This window comes from Eurytemora carolleeae, unplaced genomic scaffold (assembly GCF_000591075.1).
Source record: "Eurytemora carolleeae unplaced genomic scaffold, Eaff_2.0 scaffold1307, whole genome shotgun sequence".
Classification (NCBI taxonomy): Eukaryota; Metazoa; Arthropoda; class Copepoda; order Calanoida; family Temoridae; genus Eurytemora; species Eurytemora carolleeae.
Genome location: NW_019397365.1, coordinates 81,634 through 95,190, shown reverse-complemented (window position 1 = coordinate 95,190; position 13,557 = coordinate 81,634). Strand labels below are relative to the sequence as shown.

General features: G+C 32.2%; 1 protein-coding gene and 1 long non-coding RNA gene across 2 annotated transcripts; both read left to right on the top strand.

The window, feature by feature from the left end:
- Nucleotides 1-6,493: 6,493 nt before the first annotated feature.
- Nucleotides 6,494-9,408, top strand: LOC111713776 (uncharacterized). The gene is made up of 4 exons (XR_002767784.1): nt 6,494-6,569; nt 7,755-7,822; nt 9,057-9,155; nt 9,395-9,408. It is a non-coding gene; the product is annotated as an uncharacterized LOC111713776 (long non-coding RNA).
- Nucleotides 9,409-10,046: 638 nt separating this feature from the next.
- On the top strand, nt 10,047-13,439 carry LOC111713769 (uncharacterized). Its single transcript, XM_023488715.1, has 4 exons — nt 10,047-10,064; nt 10,210-10,327; nt 11,671-11,897; nt 13,356-13,439. Exons 1-4 carry the CDS (start codon nt 10,047-10,049, stop codon nt 13,437-13,439), a joined length of 447 nt encoding a protein of 148 aa, XP_023344483.1.
- Nucleotides 13,440-13,557: the final 118 nt, after the last annotated feature.

Below are 13,557 nucleotides of genomic sequence, written 5' to 3'. Positions count from 1 at the left end.
ATCTATGAAACCATAACTACGTGTGTTCTGTGTGCCCTGTGTTAATTATTAACATGATGAATGTTCTAGTAAGTCTCTTCCATCTTGTGTATCGCTAAGTAGCATGTTACTAGTTGCCAATTTATACCAGAGCAATCATGCATTTAAATCTTTCATTAGTTTTCATCCATACTTTGAATCGTGTATCTTTTATCTTGCATCCTGTATCCTGCATCTTATATCTTGCACATCTTGTATCCTGTATCCTGCATCTTATATCTTGCACATCTTGTATCCAGTATCCTGCATCTTATATCTTGCACATCTTGAATCCTGTGTCCTGTATCCTGTTACTCCTGTGTTTGGTTAGAATACATATAATTATTATAAAAGTATCAATTATCAAAATAGAAAAAACACAAAGTCGGGAACTGTTTTCTAGCTTATGTAAGCAACCAAATTATAGTGGTGGGAATGTTTATATAAGTTTTCAATGTGTAAAATTGAAATGTACACGTAATACAAATAACACGTTAAATATCTAAAAATTTTATTTTCATGGATCTCCATTTGAAAGCCAAACATGCTTGAAAGTTAAAATACCGTATCTAACAAAACAACAGCAAAGTTGTAATAGTAAATCCATCAATTTATCCATCACATATCCCTCCACTCCACCCAGACCAATTCATCTAGATGCATAAGATTATATAATTGCTCTAAATAATACATTACTCGGGCGTGGACCTGACAGTTTGAAAATATATTCAAATATTTTTAAACATATTATTCAATTTATTCTAAATAAGGAGAATACTAGTTCTGACCAAAAATGATAACGGCCTCAGGGTATTCTCTATTTCTGTGTCATGCTCTCCACTAAAGGCTCTGGGAGGCCTAGAGAGACCAATTTTTTTAAAGGTATTGTTTACTTCTTTGAAAATGCACCTGATACCCTTAATTTAAAATTTATAGATCTCAAATAGGAATATTTTATCACTCAGAGAAGTTCCTCAGAGTCTAAAAAGTTGCTGACAAAAAATCTTTATTTTTTTATGGAATATTTTAATGAACTAATTTTTATTATATTATTATATTATAATATGTTTTTTTTTCATGACAAGCTCCCCATAGAACGGGCTGTTAGATCAAATAATCTTAGTTTGAAATATCAAAGGTTTAAAATATCGAGTTCTAAAGATATTGAGGTTTAAATATTTAATTTTGTTCCATAGACTCAATTCCTTTCACCGTATGTACATAGCCAACTTTTAAGAATGAAATGCGTGGAATTGTATTAGAATATATTACTGTCCATTTAATTTTCCAATCTTTAAACGTGCGATGTTTTAAGGAATTTAAAAAAGTACGTTTTTTTGGGGTGAGATTTATAAGATGAAAGTGGGTGGAACCATGCTTTCTATTCAGCTGTTATATTTTAAATATTAATCGTATGTCGGCTCTCTGTCAAATTATTTTTTAAGTATTTTAAATATTTCATATTTAGACATTTTCAAATTTAAAGTTCTAACATTTCATCTGTTTTCAGATGCAAATATACGAACGTATTTAATAACAAAATAGTTAATAAATCCAATAAACGATATTCGATTTTTTCACATTTCATTCAAAATTTGCAATCATCAAGAGGCCGTATAATTGAGTATAGTTTTTTTTAAATAAGTATTTCCTTTTCTAAATTTTTAATACTGTTAAAATGTTACACTTTCATTCATATTTCATATTATTTCATATTTTTATTCAGAGATAATACAAAAAATAAATCACAATTTACAATGTAGTTTGGACCAGCCTAACCAGAGTTGGTTGTTTTGATTGGTTGGCCCATTATAAGCGAATAAGAATTGTAAATAAACAAATGGTTGTACACTGTACAGTGTACATTTTAAACAAAGTAATGATTATGCAAGTCAGAAGGTAAAGGTCTAAATTTTGCGACATTACTGATGTGGCTTTATGACCTCATATCTCAATTATAATTGTGATTTTACAAAAAAAAAAAAAAAAAAGATTAAAATTTTACGTGCAATTAACTATAGCTTGACGTGTTCTTTATATTAACCCTGGGACAATATGATTTTTTTTCTTCAAAAATTACCAGCACGCAGCAAAAATTATACCATTAAAGTTACAAAAAAACAATATGAATTTTTTTTTATTTTTAAAAAAATGGGTCAGCTTAAGCACTTTTAAAAATCAAGAATCACTAAGAGAGGTCGATTTTTCATTTTTTCGAAACATGTCAATATGGGTGTCTAAAGTGGCGCCTCTGACCACTGAATATTCCCCAGTTTTTGGTTATTGGTTGATTTAGGGGCAAAGAACTACTTTTTTTGGAGGACTTTGGCAAATTTCCGCTAAAAATTTAGTTTTTTGTACTTTTAAATTTTTAACCATGATGCGCAGAAGAAATTTAAAAGTGAGACAATTGTTTAAAATTTACATTTTTGTTTTGCATTTTTATTATAGAAACCTTTAACCCTATCCCTGCTGGGGTACTTGAAAACCAGGATATGCTGGGGGGGGGGGGNGGTAGGGTAGAGTGTAGTAATATTGTATAGGGTAGGGTAGAGTGTAGTAATATTGTATAGGGTAGGGTAGAGTGTAGTAATATTGTATAGGGTAGGGTAGAGTGTAGTAATATTGTATAGGGTAGGGTAGAGTGTAGTAATATTGTATAGGGTAGGGTAGAGTGTAGTAATATTGTATAGGGTAGGGTAGAGTGTAGTAATATTGTATAGGGTAGGGTAGAGTGTAGTAATATTGTATAGGGTAGGGTAGAGTGTAGTAATATTGTATAGGGTAGGGTAGAGTGTAGTAATATTTGTCAAAAGTAAAAATAATCATTTTTAACATTTTTCCGTCGTACTTTTTGTACATTTTTAAAATCCTCCCTTTCACTCACCCTAACCATTAAAGTTAGAGGTATAATTTTTTGCCTTCAACAGTATGTTGGACTAGGGACATGTATCACACTCCCTTGTTTCAACTCTAAAGGCAAAAGGGAAGGGGCAATATTAGACAAACTAGCCTAATCGGGATAGGTTTAAAACTTATTTTTACCGATTTCCTTTTTGTAATGTAATTTACAAACGTTGTTTTGTTTGTTGACTCAGTAAGTCGTATCTTATACATATATGTAATCCAACAAGTCTAAGCTGACCAACTGGACATCTTGTAGAAGTAAAATTTTTGATGCTGTCCCCCTCCACCATCACACTTTAGTATGCTGACAAGTAAGAAGCTTATTCATATTGAGGACACTTGAATTGTATTATTAGCATAGATTAGACCTGGATATGCTTCATTTTTCAGAAACCACCAGGGAAGNAGATACAGATACAGGTACAGATACAACAGATACAAATATAGAACCAGACAGTACACCATAAATGTATGTAGCAGTTTTATTCTATTTTTGAATACAATGTCGACTGTCGAGGTTGAAGAAAAAGTTAAGTAGATCAGCTTGAAACCACTGAAGGTCACACACTTCCCCCCTCCCCCTATCTACCCCTTTCTACCTGTACCCCTCCTCAACCATTCCTCAACCCATCAGGAGATATATCACAGGAAACTGAATACAAAAGTTTTGATTACTGTCTTCTTCTGAAAGAAGAAAAATTTTACATCTCAATTCTCTCAATACATTTCCTTTATTATCTCTAGGATCATCGGATGTATGTAAAAAGCAATTGTAATCTACAAGAATTAGGATGGAAATTGATTCTCAGAATACAAAAAAGGTGGGGTCCGGGGGTAAATTTCAACCCCCCAACTATCTTTTCTTTTCTGTTTAGGATGTTTAAAATATCACAAATGCAAAACAGCGCGCTTGCATATAGTTCTATAGAGAGAATGGATTTGTGTTGCTAGTGGCACCAAGCGCTCTGAATTATTTTCAACAATATACCAAAATATGTCTGCTTGTTTTTAGCCAGGAAACCGGGGTATACTTCTTGTTATACCGGATAATTAAGGAACCTTAGCAAGCAGCATAGAATAATTAGTTCAAAAACATCCGCTAGAGGTCGTCTTTGATCAAATGATTTAAGTAGATTGAGTTTAACTTTTTCTCTTTAGTGGCTGGATCAAGTTCAAGAGAAGTGGTTTAACTTAGGCTCGTAGTTTAACCACTTTTTTTTAAATTTTGAAACAAGAGCTGAAGTAAAAAAGACCTTAAAAATTATTGGTTGCGTTTATTTAAAGGAAATTTTTAAAAACTGTAAGGAAACTAAGGAAACCCAGGAAACCTAGGAAACCAAGGAAACCAAGAAAACCAAGGAAACAAAGGAAACAAAGGAAACCAAGGAAACCAAGGAAACCAAGGAAACCAAGGAATCCAAGGAAACCAAGGAAACCAAGGAAACCAAGGAAACCAAGGAAACCAAGAAAACATACATTTTTTTTAGCCCCGGAAATCAGAAATTCACTTTGGAAGCCAACTCTGAAAACCAATTTTTGATACCTAATTTGGAAACCTACTTTTCAAAACAACTTTGGAAACCTACTTTGGAAATCTACTTTTGAAACCAACTTTGGAAACCTATTTTGAGACCTATTTCAGAAACTAATTTTGGAAACCCACTTTTGAAACCTACTTTGAAAACTTACTTTGGAAGCCTTTTTGGAAACCTACTTTTGAAACCTACTTTGGAAACCTACATTGAAAACTTACTTTGGAAACCTGTTTGGAACCCTACTTTGGAAACCTACTTTGGAAAATTACTTTGAAAACGCACTTTGGAATATTAGGAAACCAACTTTGGAAAACACGCTATGGAAACCTACTTTGAAAACCTACTTTGGAAACCTAATTTGGAATATTTGGAAACCAACTATGGAAACAAGGTTACATGATAAGTTTCCCTTTGAACTATTTCAACACCTGAAACTTTGCAACTTACCCGCGATCTTAACAATTTCGATTTGCCTCCAGAATGTCTTTTTGTTGTAATTGATCCGTTTGCAGCGCGAATGTTTAAATCCAACTATGAAAATGTTTCGTCTATAGCGCATAGCATGTCTATGTTTGATCCCAACTATTAAAATGTTTCGTCTGTAACGCATAGTTTGTCTATGTTTAAACCAATCTATGAAAATGTTTCGTCTGTAACGCATAATTTGTCTGTGTTCAAATCCAACTATGAATATGTTTCGTCTGTAACGCATAATTTGTCTGCATTCAAATCCAACTATGAAAATGTTTCGTCTGTAACGCATAATTTGTCTATGTTCAAACCCATCTATGAAAATGTTTCGTCTGTAATGCATAATTTGTCTATGTTCAAACCCATCTATGATAATGTTTCGTCTGTAACGCATAACTTGTCTATGTTTAAAGCCAAGTTTGTAAAAAGTTTCTATGTATGAAGCTTCCTATATATATAGCATAGCATATGTAGCATGCCGACAATGCAAGATGAATTATTGCATCCTGTACACACTATACAGGGTGTCCAAAAAAGTCTCAATTTTTAAACTCAATATTCAATATATACTGGGTGATGAAGTAAAGATTAAATGTTAGATTTGACAAGTTTACAAGTCATTAAAATATTTTTGAAACTAAATTTTTTTTCGACACTCTGAGCATAGTAAGCGCATGCTTAAAACATTTATCCTGTACCTTCATACAATTGCAACAAATCTGATAGTTTTAATATGTTCTAAATTTGATCTAACAAATTGTTATCAATCAAGTTATATTTTCATACTTATCATACTTTTCATACTTTTCATGCTTATCATACTTAGCATACTTTTCATGCTTATCATACTTTTCATACTTTTCATACTTATCATACTTTTCATACTTTTCATACTTTTCATACTTTCATACTTATCTTACTTATCATACTTTTCATACTTCCATCACCATCCGGCAGGCTGCAGCACATTAATCTCCCTAGAAAGGGATGATTCTTTTGGTGTACCGTCCCGTGTTACCATTTATGGCAGTATAGTATACTGCACACTAATTTTTCTATCTGCCTAATGAACCGGATTTTCAGGATGCAGAGATATAAGAATTTAAATATTAGAATTTGTGGCATGTATTCATGTTCTTTGTATTATAAATTTGAAGTTAAGCATATTTTAAAGTGCTTGTTCTTAAAGCTTAAGTTTATCTCACAATGAAAAATGCTGAATCTGATAGAAGAGAAAGCCTTTTGTTTTCCGTTAGAGTCAACATTTTCAGATTGTAAAGCAAAACTTTGCAAATATATCATATTAAAAAACTTAAATCGTAAAGGCATTTAATACAGGGGTTGAAAGTCGTCTTTTAAAAAAGGGAAATTATTTTTCAAAGTCTAAGAGCGAAAAAAGGATTTAATTATTTATTTTTGATTCGGAACTGCAGCCTGCAATTTCCTTCTTTATTTTATTTTGTGGCGGCTTTGAAAACAAAAACAAACATTATACAGTGTGTTTTTTAATTGTTGATGTCAATTTATATTAAATAGTGATAATTAATATAAACATCTTTTATTGTCCATATATTTTATTTATCTAGGATCGGGCTAAATGGTTTCAGTAATCCACTACGAGACAGTAATATTGAACAGGTCTGTATATCTATATAAATACTTTATGCTTGGGTGTCTGGGTGTTTGTTTGTCCGTTTGTGTCCAATAAACGTCAAAACGGCTGAACCGATCGCGTCCATATTAGTTTTTTGCGTTGATATGAATTATTTACTTAATATATTTAAACATTAATTAGAAAAATACATAATCACGTGATAAGGATAAAACTATTGAGCAGTTTCTTAAAAAAATGCCTAAACCCATCGTTATCCAGTTTTCAAACTCTTTAAAATTATATTTATTTTGTGTGCATACAATATTATCCACCCTCACCCTCAATGTTTCATAATCCGAACCGAGCTGAAAACTTTAGAATGAGATATCCTTAATCCCAATTACTTAATCTGAGTATCCAATCCAATGGACGCGCTTTTCATTTTCTTCTTAATCAGTTCTTTCTTGGATATAGTAGAGAAAAAATCAAAAGCCAGTTTTTAAAATTTAAAAATCACTCCTGTTTCTGTATATAATATTAAATGGCGTGCACAATTTCAAATTTGTCAACTTCATATACGCGACTCTGATTGGTTGAATTTAATACACTTTTCAGGATACAAGTGCAAGATTAAGTTAGTCTCGAGATTAAGAAAAAGAGAGGATCAAGCATTAATCTCAATATCCACCATTCTAAAGTTCTCAGCTCCGATACAACATGTCCTGTATATGCATTTATGTACCCAGTGTATGTAGAGTCGACCCAGGGCACCTTTTTTGCAACACATGTATATATATATATTTCTCAGCTCCGATACAACATGTCCTGTATATGCATTTATGTACCCAGTGTATGTAGAGTCGACCCAGGGCACCTTTTTTGCAACACATGTATAAAAAGAGAGGATCAAGCATTAATCTCAATATCCACCATTCTAAAGTTCTCAGCTCCGATACAACATGTCCTGTATATGCATTTATGTACCCAGTGTATGTAGAGTCGACCCAGGGCACCTTTTTTGCAACACATCTTTATAAAGTGTAGAAAGCAAACACATAACCCCCACTCTCTAGATTTGCTCTTATTGGTCCTGAGGCCAAATTAAAAGAATTTGAGCGGCAGCTTAAATTCAAACTGTGGCTAAAATATGGCCGGCACTCAATTGAAACCGGTTTTGGCAGATTTAAGCCGCGGCTTAAATTCATTAAATTCTGACACTGTCTGTATAGGTGAAGGGAGAACTTGGACCCGGATGCAAACTCAAAATGGACGAAGGAGGAAATATTTTAATCAAAAGGTAAACAGTCAAGCAATTTTATAACCCCCCGATTACATGCATTCTATTTGCAAAACTTTGCCACAAACTCTGATTTTATAGTCCTGATATCTGTGCAACCAAACGTCGTAGATCTTATATATTTCAAACTATGAATTCTGTTAGATCAAATAATCTAATATATCATTATTAAAATAAATTAATTATTAAAATATCAAAGGGTTATAACATCAGGCTGAAAAGATATAGGGATTAGAAAATTTGAGTTTGTGGTAAAAACTCAATTTCTTTGTAAATTTAATTTGCTGCATAACTGTGATCAAAACATGCTTCCTTACAACTTACAATGTTAAAGGGACAGTAAAGGAAAAATGAAAGGGGGTATAGGTTAAAAGCTAATCTCTTTAGCTCTTGATCGCGACCCATGAAAGTTTTATCTGATGTTCCTGTCTCGAGAAATTGATNGTCCATCGGATCATAAAAAAAATAATTCTTATTCCAAACATATCATTTAAAACATTTTTCGCTCAGAAATTTTAGTACGTATGAAACAAGTCCAAAATCGTTAATATACAGTTTAAAATTGAAATAACCACTAATACTATGGTAATTTTTGGACACACTGTTTTTCCTAGAAAAAAGGCTTTAAAGGGTACCATTGTTAATCAGCCAATAACCGGCTACAAATGGAGAATTGAAAATAAGAATATGTTTAGTATTTTCAAGGTTTCTCACAAGGAGGATTATCTTAATTATTTAAATTGAGATTTATCTTGAATATTGTTTAGATTGGACAATTATTCTGAGTTAGATTGAATATTGTTTAATTGGACAATTATTCTGAGTTAGATTAAATATTGTTTAGATTGGACAATTATTCTGAGTTAGATTAAATATTGTTTAAATTGGACAATAATTGTTTAGATTGGACAATAATGGAGTTAGATTAAATATTGTTTAGATTAGACAATAATGGAATTAGATTAAATATTGTTTAGATTAGACAATAAAGGAATTAGATTAAATATTGTTTAGATTGGACAATAATGGAATTAGATTAAATATTGTTAAGATTGGACAATAATGGATTATATGAAATACTGTTTAAATTGGACAATAATGGATTAGATTAAATACTGTTTAGATTGGAAAATAATGGAGTTAGAGTAAATATTGTTTAGATTGGACAATAATGAAGTTAGATTAAATATTGTTTAGATTGGACAATAATGGAGTTAAATTAAATATTGTTTAGATTAGACAATAATGGAGTATATGTGAAAAATACCGCTGAAGAAACGGCTGTAAGTAATGATATACTTAAACTACCCTCAGGGCTACTAGAGAAAGACAGGTTCAGAATTATTTCCTTTTTTCTAAAATATATACATATTATTCAAACCCTTTAATAAAAAGGACACAGTTTTTTAACGATTTTTGGACAAATTCTAAAGATGTTTATAATTTATATGAAATATTCTATAAAATATTCTATACTTCTAAACCTGCATATTCTAGACCTCTAAACCTGTATATATTCGAAACCTCTAAATCTGTATATATTCTAGACCTCTTAACCTGTATATATTCTAGACCTCTAAAACTGTATATTCGAGACCTCTAAACCTGTATATATTCTAGACTTCTAAACCTGTATATTCTAGACCTCTAAACCTGTATATATTCGAGACCTCTAAACCTGTATATATTCTAGACCTCTAAACCTGTATATATTCTNGTTGAAGCATTTAAGATTTTTTAACACCGTGAGATACCCAAACATTATATTTGATGGATTCCACCGATGGTTTGTGAACTAAAACCCTATTTATAATGATTTAATAAAATCAAGTGATGACAGTCAATGTATTTAAACTTCATATTTATCTATTTATTTACTGTATTTATTTATGTGAACGTTTTGTTTAAAGTTTAAACAGAGAGGGGTGACTTTTATATCTAAAAAATAATCTCTTTTTGTACACGATTTTTGCTGTAGCCTTGCATATGCTAAACCCATAGATTAATTAAAATAACAGATAGGACACTTTTTATTGTCTTTTCGAAATTTGGATGAAACTCGTTCACAACAACCCTGAGGCAAAAGCCCAGAGGAGCTACGCGCAGTCGGCGTAGAACAGGCTCTCTCTGTCATGTAACTCAACGCCGCAGGGTTATTGTATCGAGCTTCATCTAAGTCTTGAAAAGACGACATCTGGTGTCCTATCTGTTTTTTAATTAATTTATGGCTAAACCAAACAAAGTTGGACCTATGTAGTTAAAAACTTAATTTATCCTTATAGGTTTAGTGTTGATATATTTTACATTAATTTACTTTTTCGGATTATTTGTAGTGTATATCAACATATATTTATTTGTAGTGTATATCAACATATATATATTTGTAGTGTATATCAACAATTGCGTTTGTCCGGAATGAGGCTGACCTACTTGGGTGCCCGGTCTGGGTCATGATTATCAATATAGTGGCACTAGAGATGCTAGGGGACAAGATGCCAATAACAGGTAAAAGTGTCAACTGAGTTATTGTCAAAGGTTAACAACAATTTCTGGTTAGGAGGGTCCTTATCAAAACATAGAGTTTAAAAAAGAGAAATGAACTAAAAAAATCATATTATTTCCTCCTTTTTTGATATTTCTACTCTGTTGTCCTAATAAAATAGTAAATGCTGCAGGATTTTTCGTATCATTGTGTTTTACTCTTCTTAAAGAATATATATATGGTATTTTTAATCTAAAATTCATCGGGGTTCGGGTTTTTAAACGTCTCCTAAATATCTGTTTATAAGCATAATAAGCAATTTATTAAATTACTATAGCTTGGAAACCCAGCGCTGCCCAGGTTACTAAAAGTTACTCCCGCCGTTTTTGAACAATTTTACTTGGAACCTGAATTTTCGTTATTTAAGTCCACCAACTCAACTTAGAATCTCAAAACTAAGCTAAGAACATTTCCGTGGGTCTTAAAAGTTCCCCAATCAACAATCGAGGCGAATCAGTCCAGGGGTTTCTGAGTTATGTTCGGAAAAACAAACGGACAAACAGAGATTACAACTTAATATATTTAGATGAATTGCAAAATAAAATGTTGGCTGATATGTAAACTTGAACGAAGATGCACCCAACAGTTCCAAAAATCGTCTGTCAGATTCATATAAAAACATTTTCATAATCTAATAAAAGGTTACTTGTAGCACGTCAAAAATTAAGTAAATTTCACGTTTGAATGAAATTTTCACACATTACACACTACACAATACACATTGATTAGAATGTTTTGCATTTCTAATGAAACCGGAATTCGCTGTTACTCAAACTTTTGCGTAAAATCCAAACTAGAGAAACTACGAGATCACACCAGTAATGTGATGTTGATCTTCTCCTTCTGTTAAGTGAGTTTTGGCCCCGAAGCTAAGCGATATCTTAAAAACCAGAGTTTACCCTCAGATTATCCAACACTGTATTTCCGCCCGTCAAAATTACACTTATTTGTAAGGATCTGATTTAAAAAGGCGGTTGAACTTTTACGCATGATGGCTTATTTTCCTATAAGGAAGTTCCCATGCATTACAAGAAATACTTAATGAAGTTCTAAGGCAGCAGGGTCAGTTTACAGTACGCCCATCAGGATGTACTGTCAAATGACCCTGCTGCCTTGGAACTGAACGTTTACTTCCTTCAATAGGAATGTCATGCAACGCACATCATGAAGTATATCGTGTAATACAGTGGACCACACTTATAAAAAATAAATCAGCCTGCGAGGAATTTAAACCGCCTTTATAAATCAGATCCTTACAAAGAAGTTTAATTTTGACGGGCGGAAATACAGCGAATATATTATTCAGAGTGTGAGAAGGTATCAAGTTCACCGACCAGCTATCAGATACAAACTCTCAAGAGAACTGTCAACTCATCATCAGATGAAGATCCATACTCTCTCACCGGATCATCCGGGTACTCTGGGAACTGTAGAGATCCGGGTCCATATACTCCTAATATCCGGGCTACTACTAGACCGGATGGAAGAATAAAAGAAGAGATTTATCAAGATCAACTTTTTTATTCAACCATGGTAAGAGTTTTTCATGGCTTTCAAAAATCTCTAATTATAAAGGTTTCATCAACAAAATTAAATTTCAACAAAAATAATTTCATTAAAATACGTTCATTTTCTCTCCAAATGTTTTTATTCAAACCTTCAAGGGACTGTAACCGTATTTTTCAGAGACCCACCATGAAAAGATGGCAATGTATGATTTACAATAGTATCCTTGTCTGAGTATGATAAAGAGATTCATGTTAACAATTGAAAAACAGATTATTTTTATTTGTAGTTTCTTCACAAAAGTGACTTGTACATTTCTACGAGAGGAAAAATTATTGGAAAAAATACTTTTCAACCTGTAAAACGATATTATCTTAAACTTTATTGATCAAATAAAAGTTTCAAGGGTGGTGTTGTGAATATTGTCAATGTTGTAAGAAGATTAGCTAAAAACTATGTTTACATTCCTGTTAACATTCATTAAAAGTCAAAGGAATTTTTACCTTTTAACCCTATTTCTGCTGGGGGGGGGGGGGGGAATTTGACCCCACCCCTCATATTTTTTTTTTACATAAATCAAAAAGTATTGGTCTGAGGCTGTTGACATTTTTTGAAATTTCCTAAATAACCAAAGCCTTCCCTCTAGGTCTAAAACCGGGTTTCGCAAAGAAATTCTGCAAATTATTTGCATACAACTCGTCAAAATAAATTTAGTTGTTCTTAATTACACATCAGGTTATTTAAAATTTTGTATAATTGAAATGGCATGGTCAATAGCTTTTAAAAAATAAATATTTTTTCATTTTTTGGAAATTTATTTTTTGCAAGCATTTTTACTATATAATTTGATTTTACAACAAAATTAAAATTTTTGCAAATTTGCAATTTTTTTTTGCAGTTTCTAAAAGTAGAGCATTAGAGCTTTCCAATGATGTATCATATTTGGACATCAAACATGGGATTTAAAGAAGGAGGGTCAAATTGCCCCCCCCTAGCGTATCCTGGTTTTCAAGTACCCCAGCATGGATAGGGTTAAGTTTTAAGTATACTGACGTGTTTTCTGAAATTTCTAAGTAATTAAATTTTTTTTTACATGTGCCTATCAAGCCAAAATTCCATCTAATTTGTATTCAGCCCCTGGTCTTACTGATGTTGCTTTTTATCTTTACAGTCTTGAATAAATATTCAATAAATGTCCGATGTCCATATTGGTTTTTATTGTATTTTAGGGTGAACCAATTTTTTTAATACTCTTAAAGTCCCATATTAATTGAGTTTGTAGGTAACAAAAACACAATTTTAAATTACCATTAAGAAAATGTACTGATATTTTAAGTAAAGTAAAAAAGTTTTGATTCCCCCTAGTTGTCATATCTTGGCTGATTGTCTGTTTGGTCTCTCTGTCACATACAAGGTCTAGATTGTAGATATGAAATATGCACCTGCAGAGACATCTATGATTAGCAGAACTAATTTCTGTTTCAGGCGCGGGATTCCAGGCGGGAGAAGCAGAACATCGGAGATATAGGTAAATACAGGTCCTCACCCTACCCCCCTCTATATTTGTAATTCGTCCCTCACCTTACAGTGCATTGATTCTGATATGCATAGATAAGCTAAATGATTGGAACAACTTGACATAACCTGACACCTAGGGGAAATAAATCCGTTAAGTATTCAGGGCAGG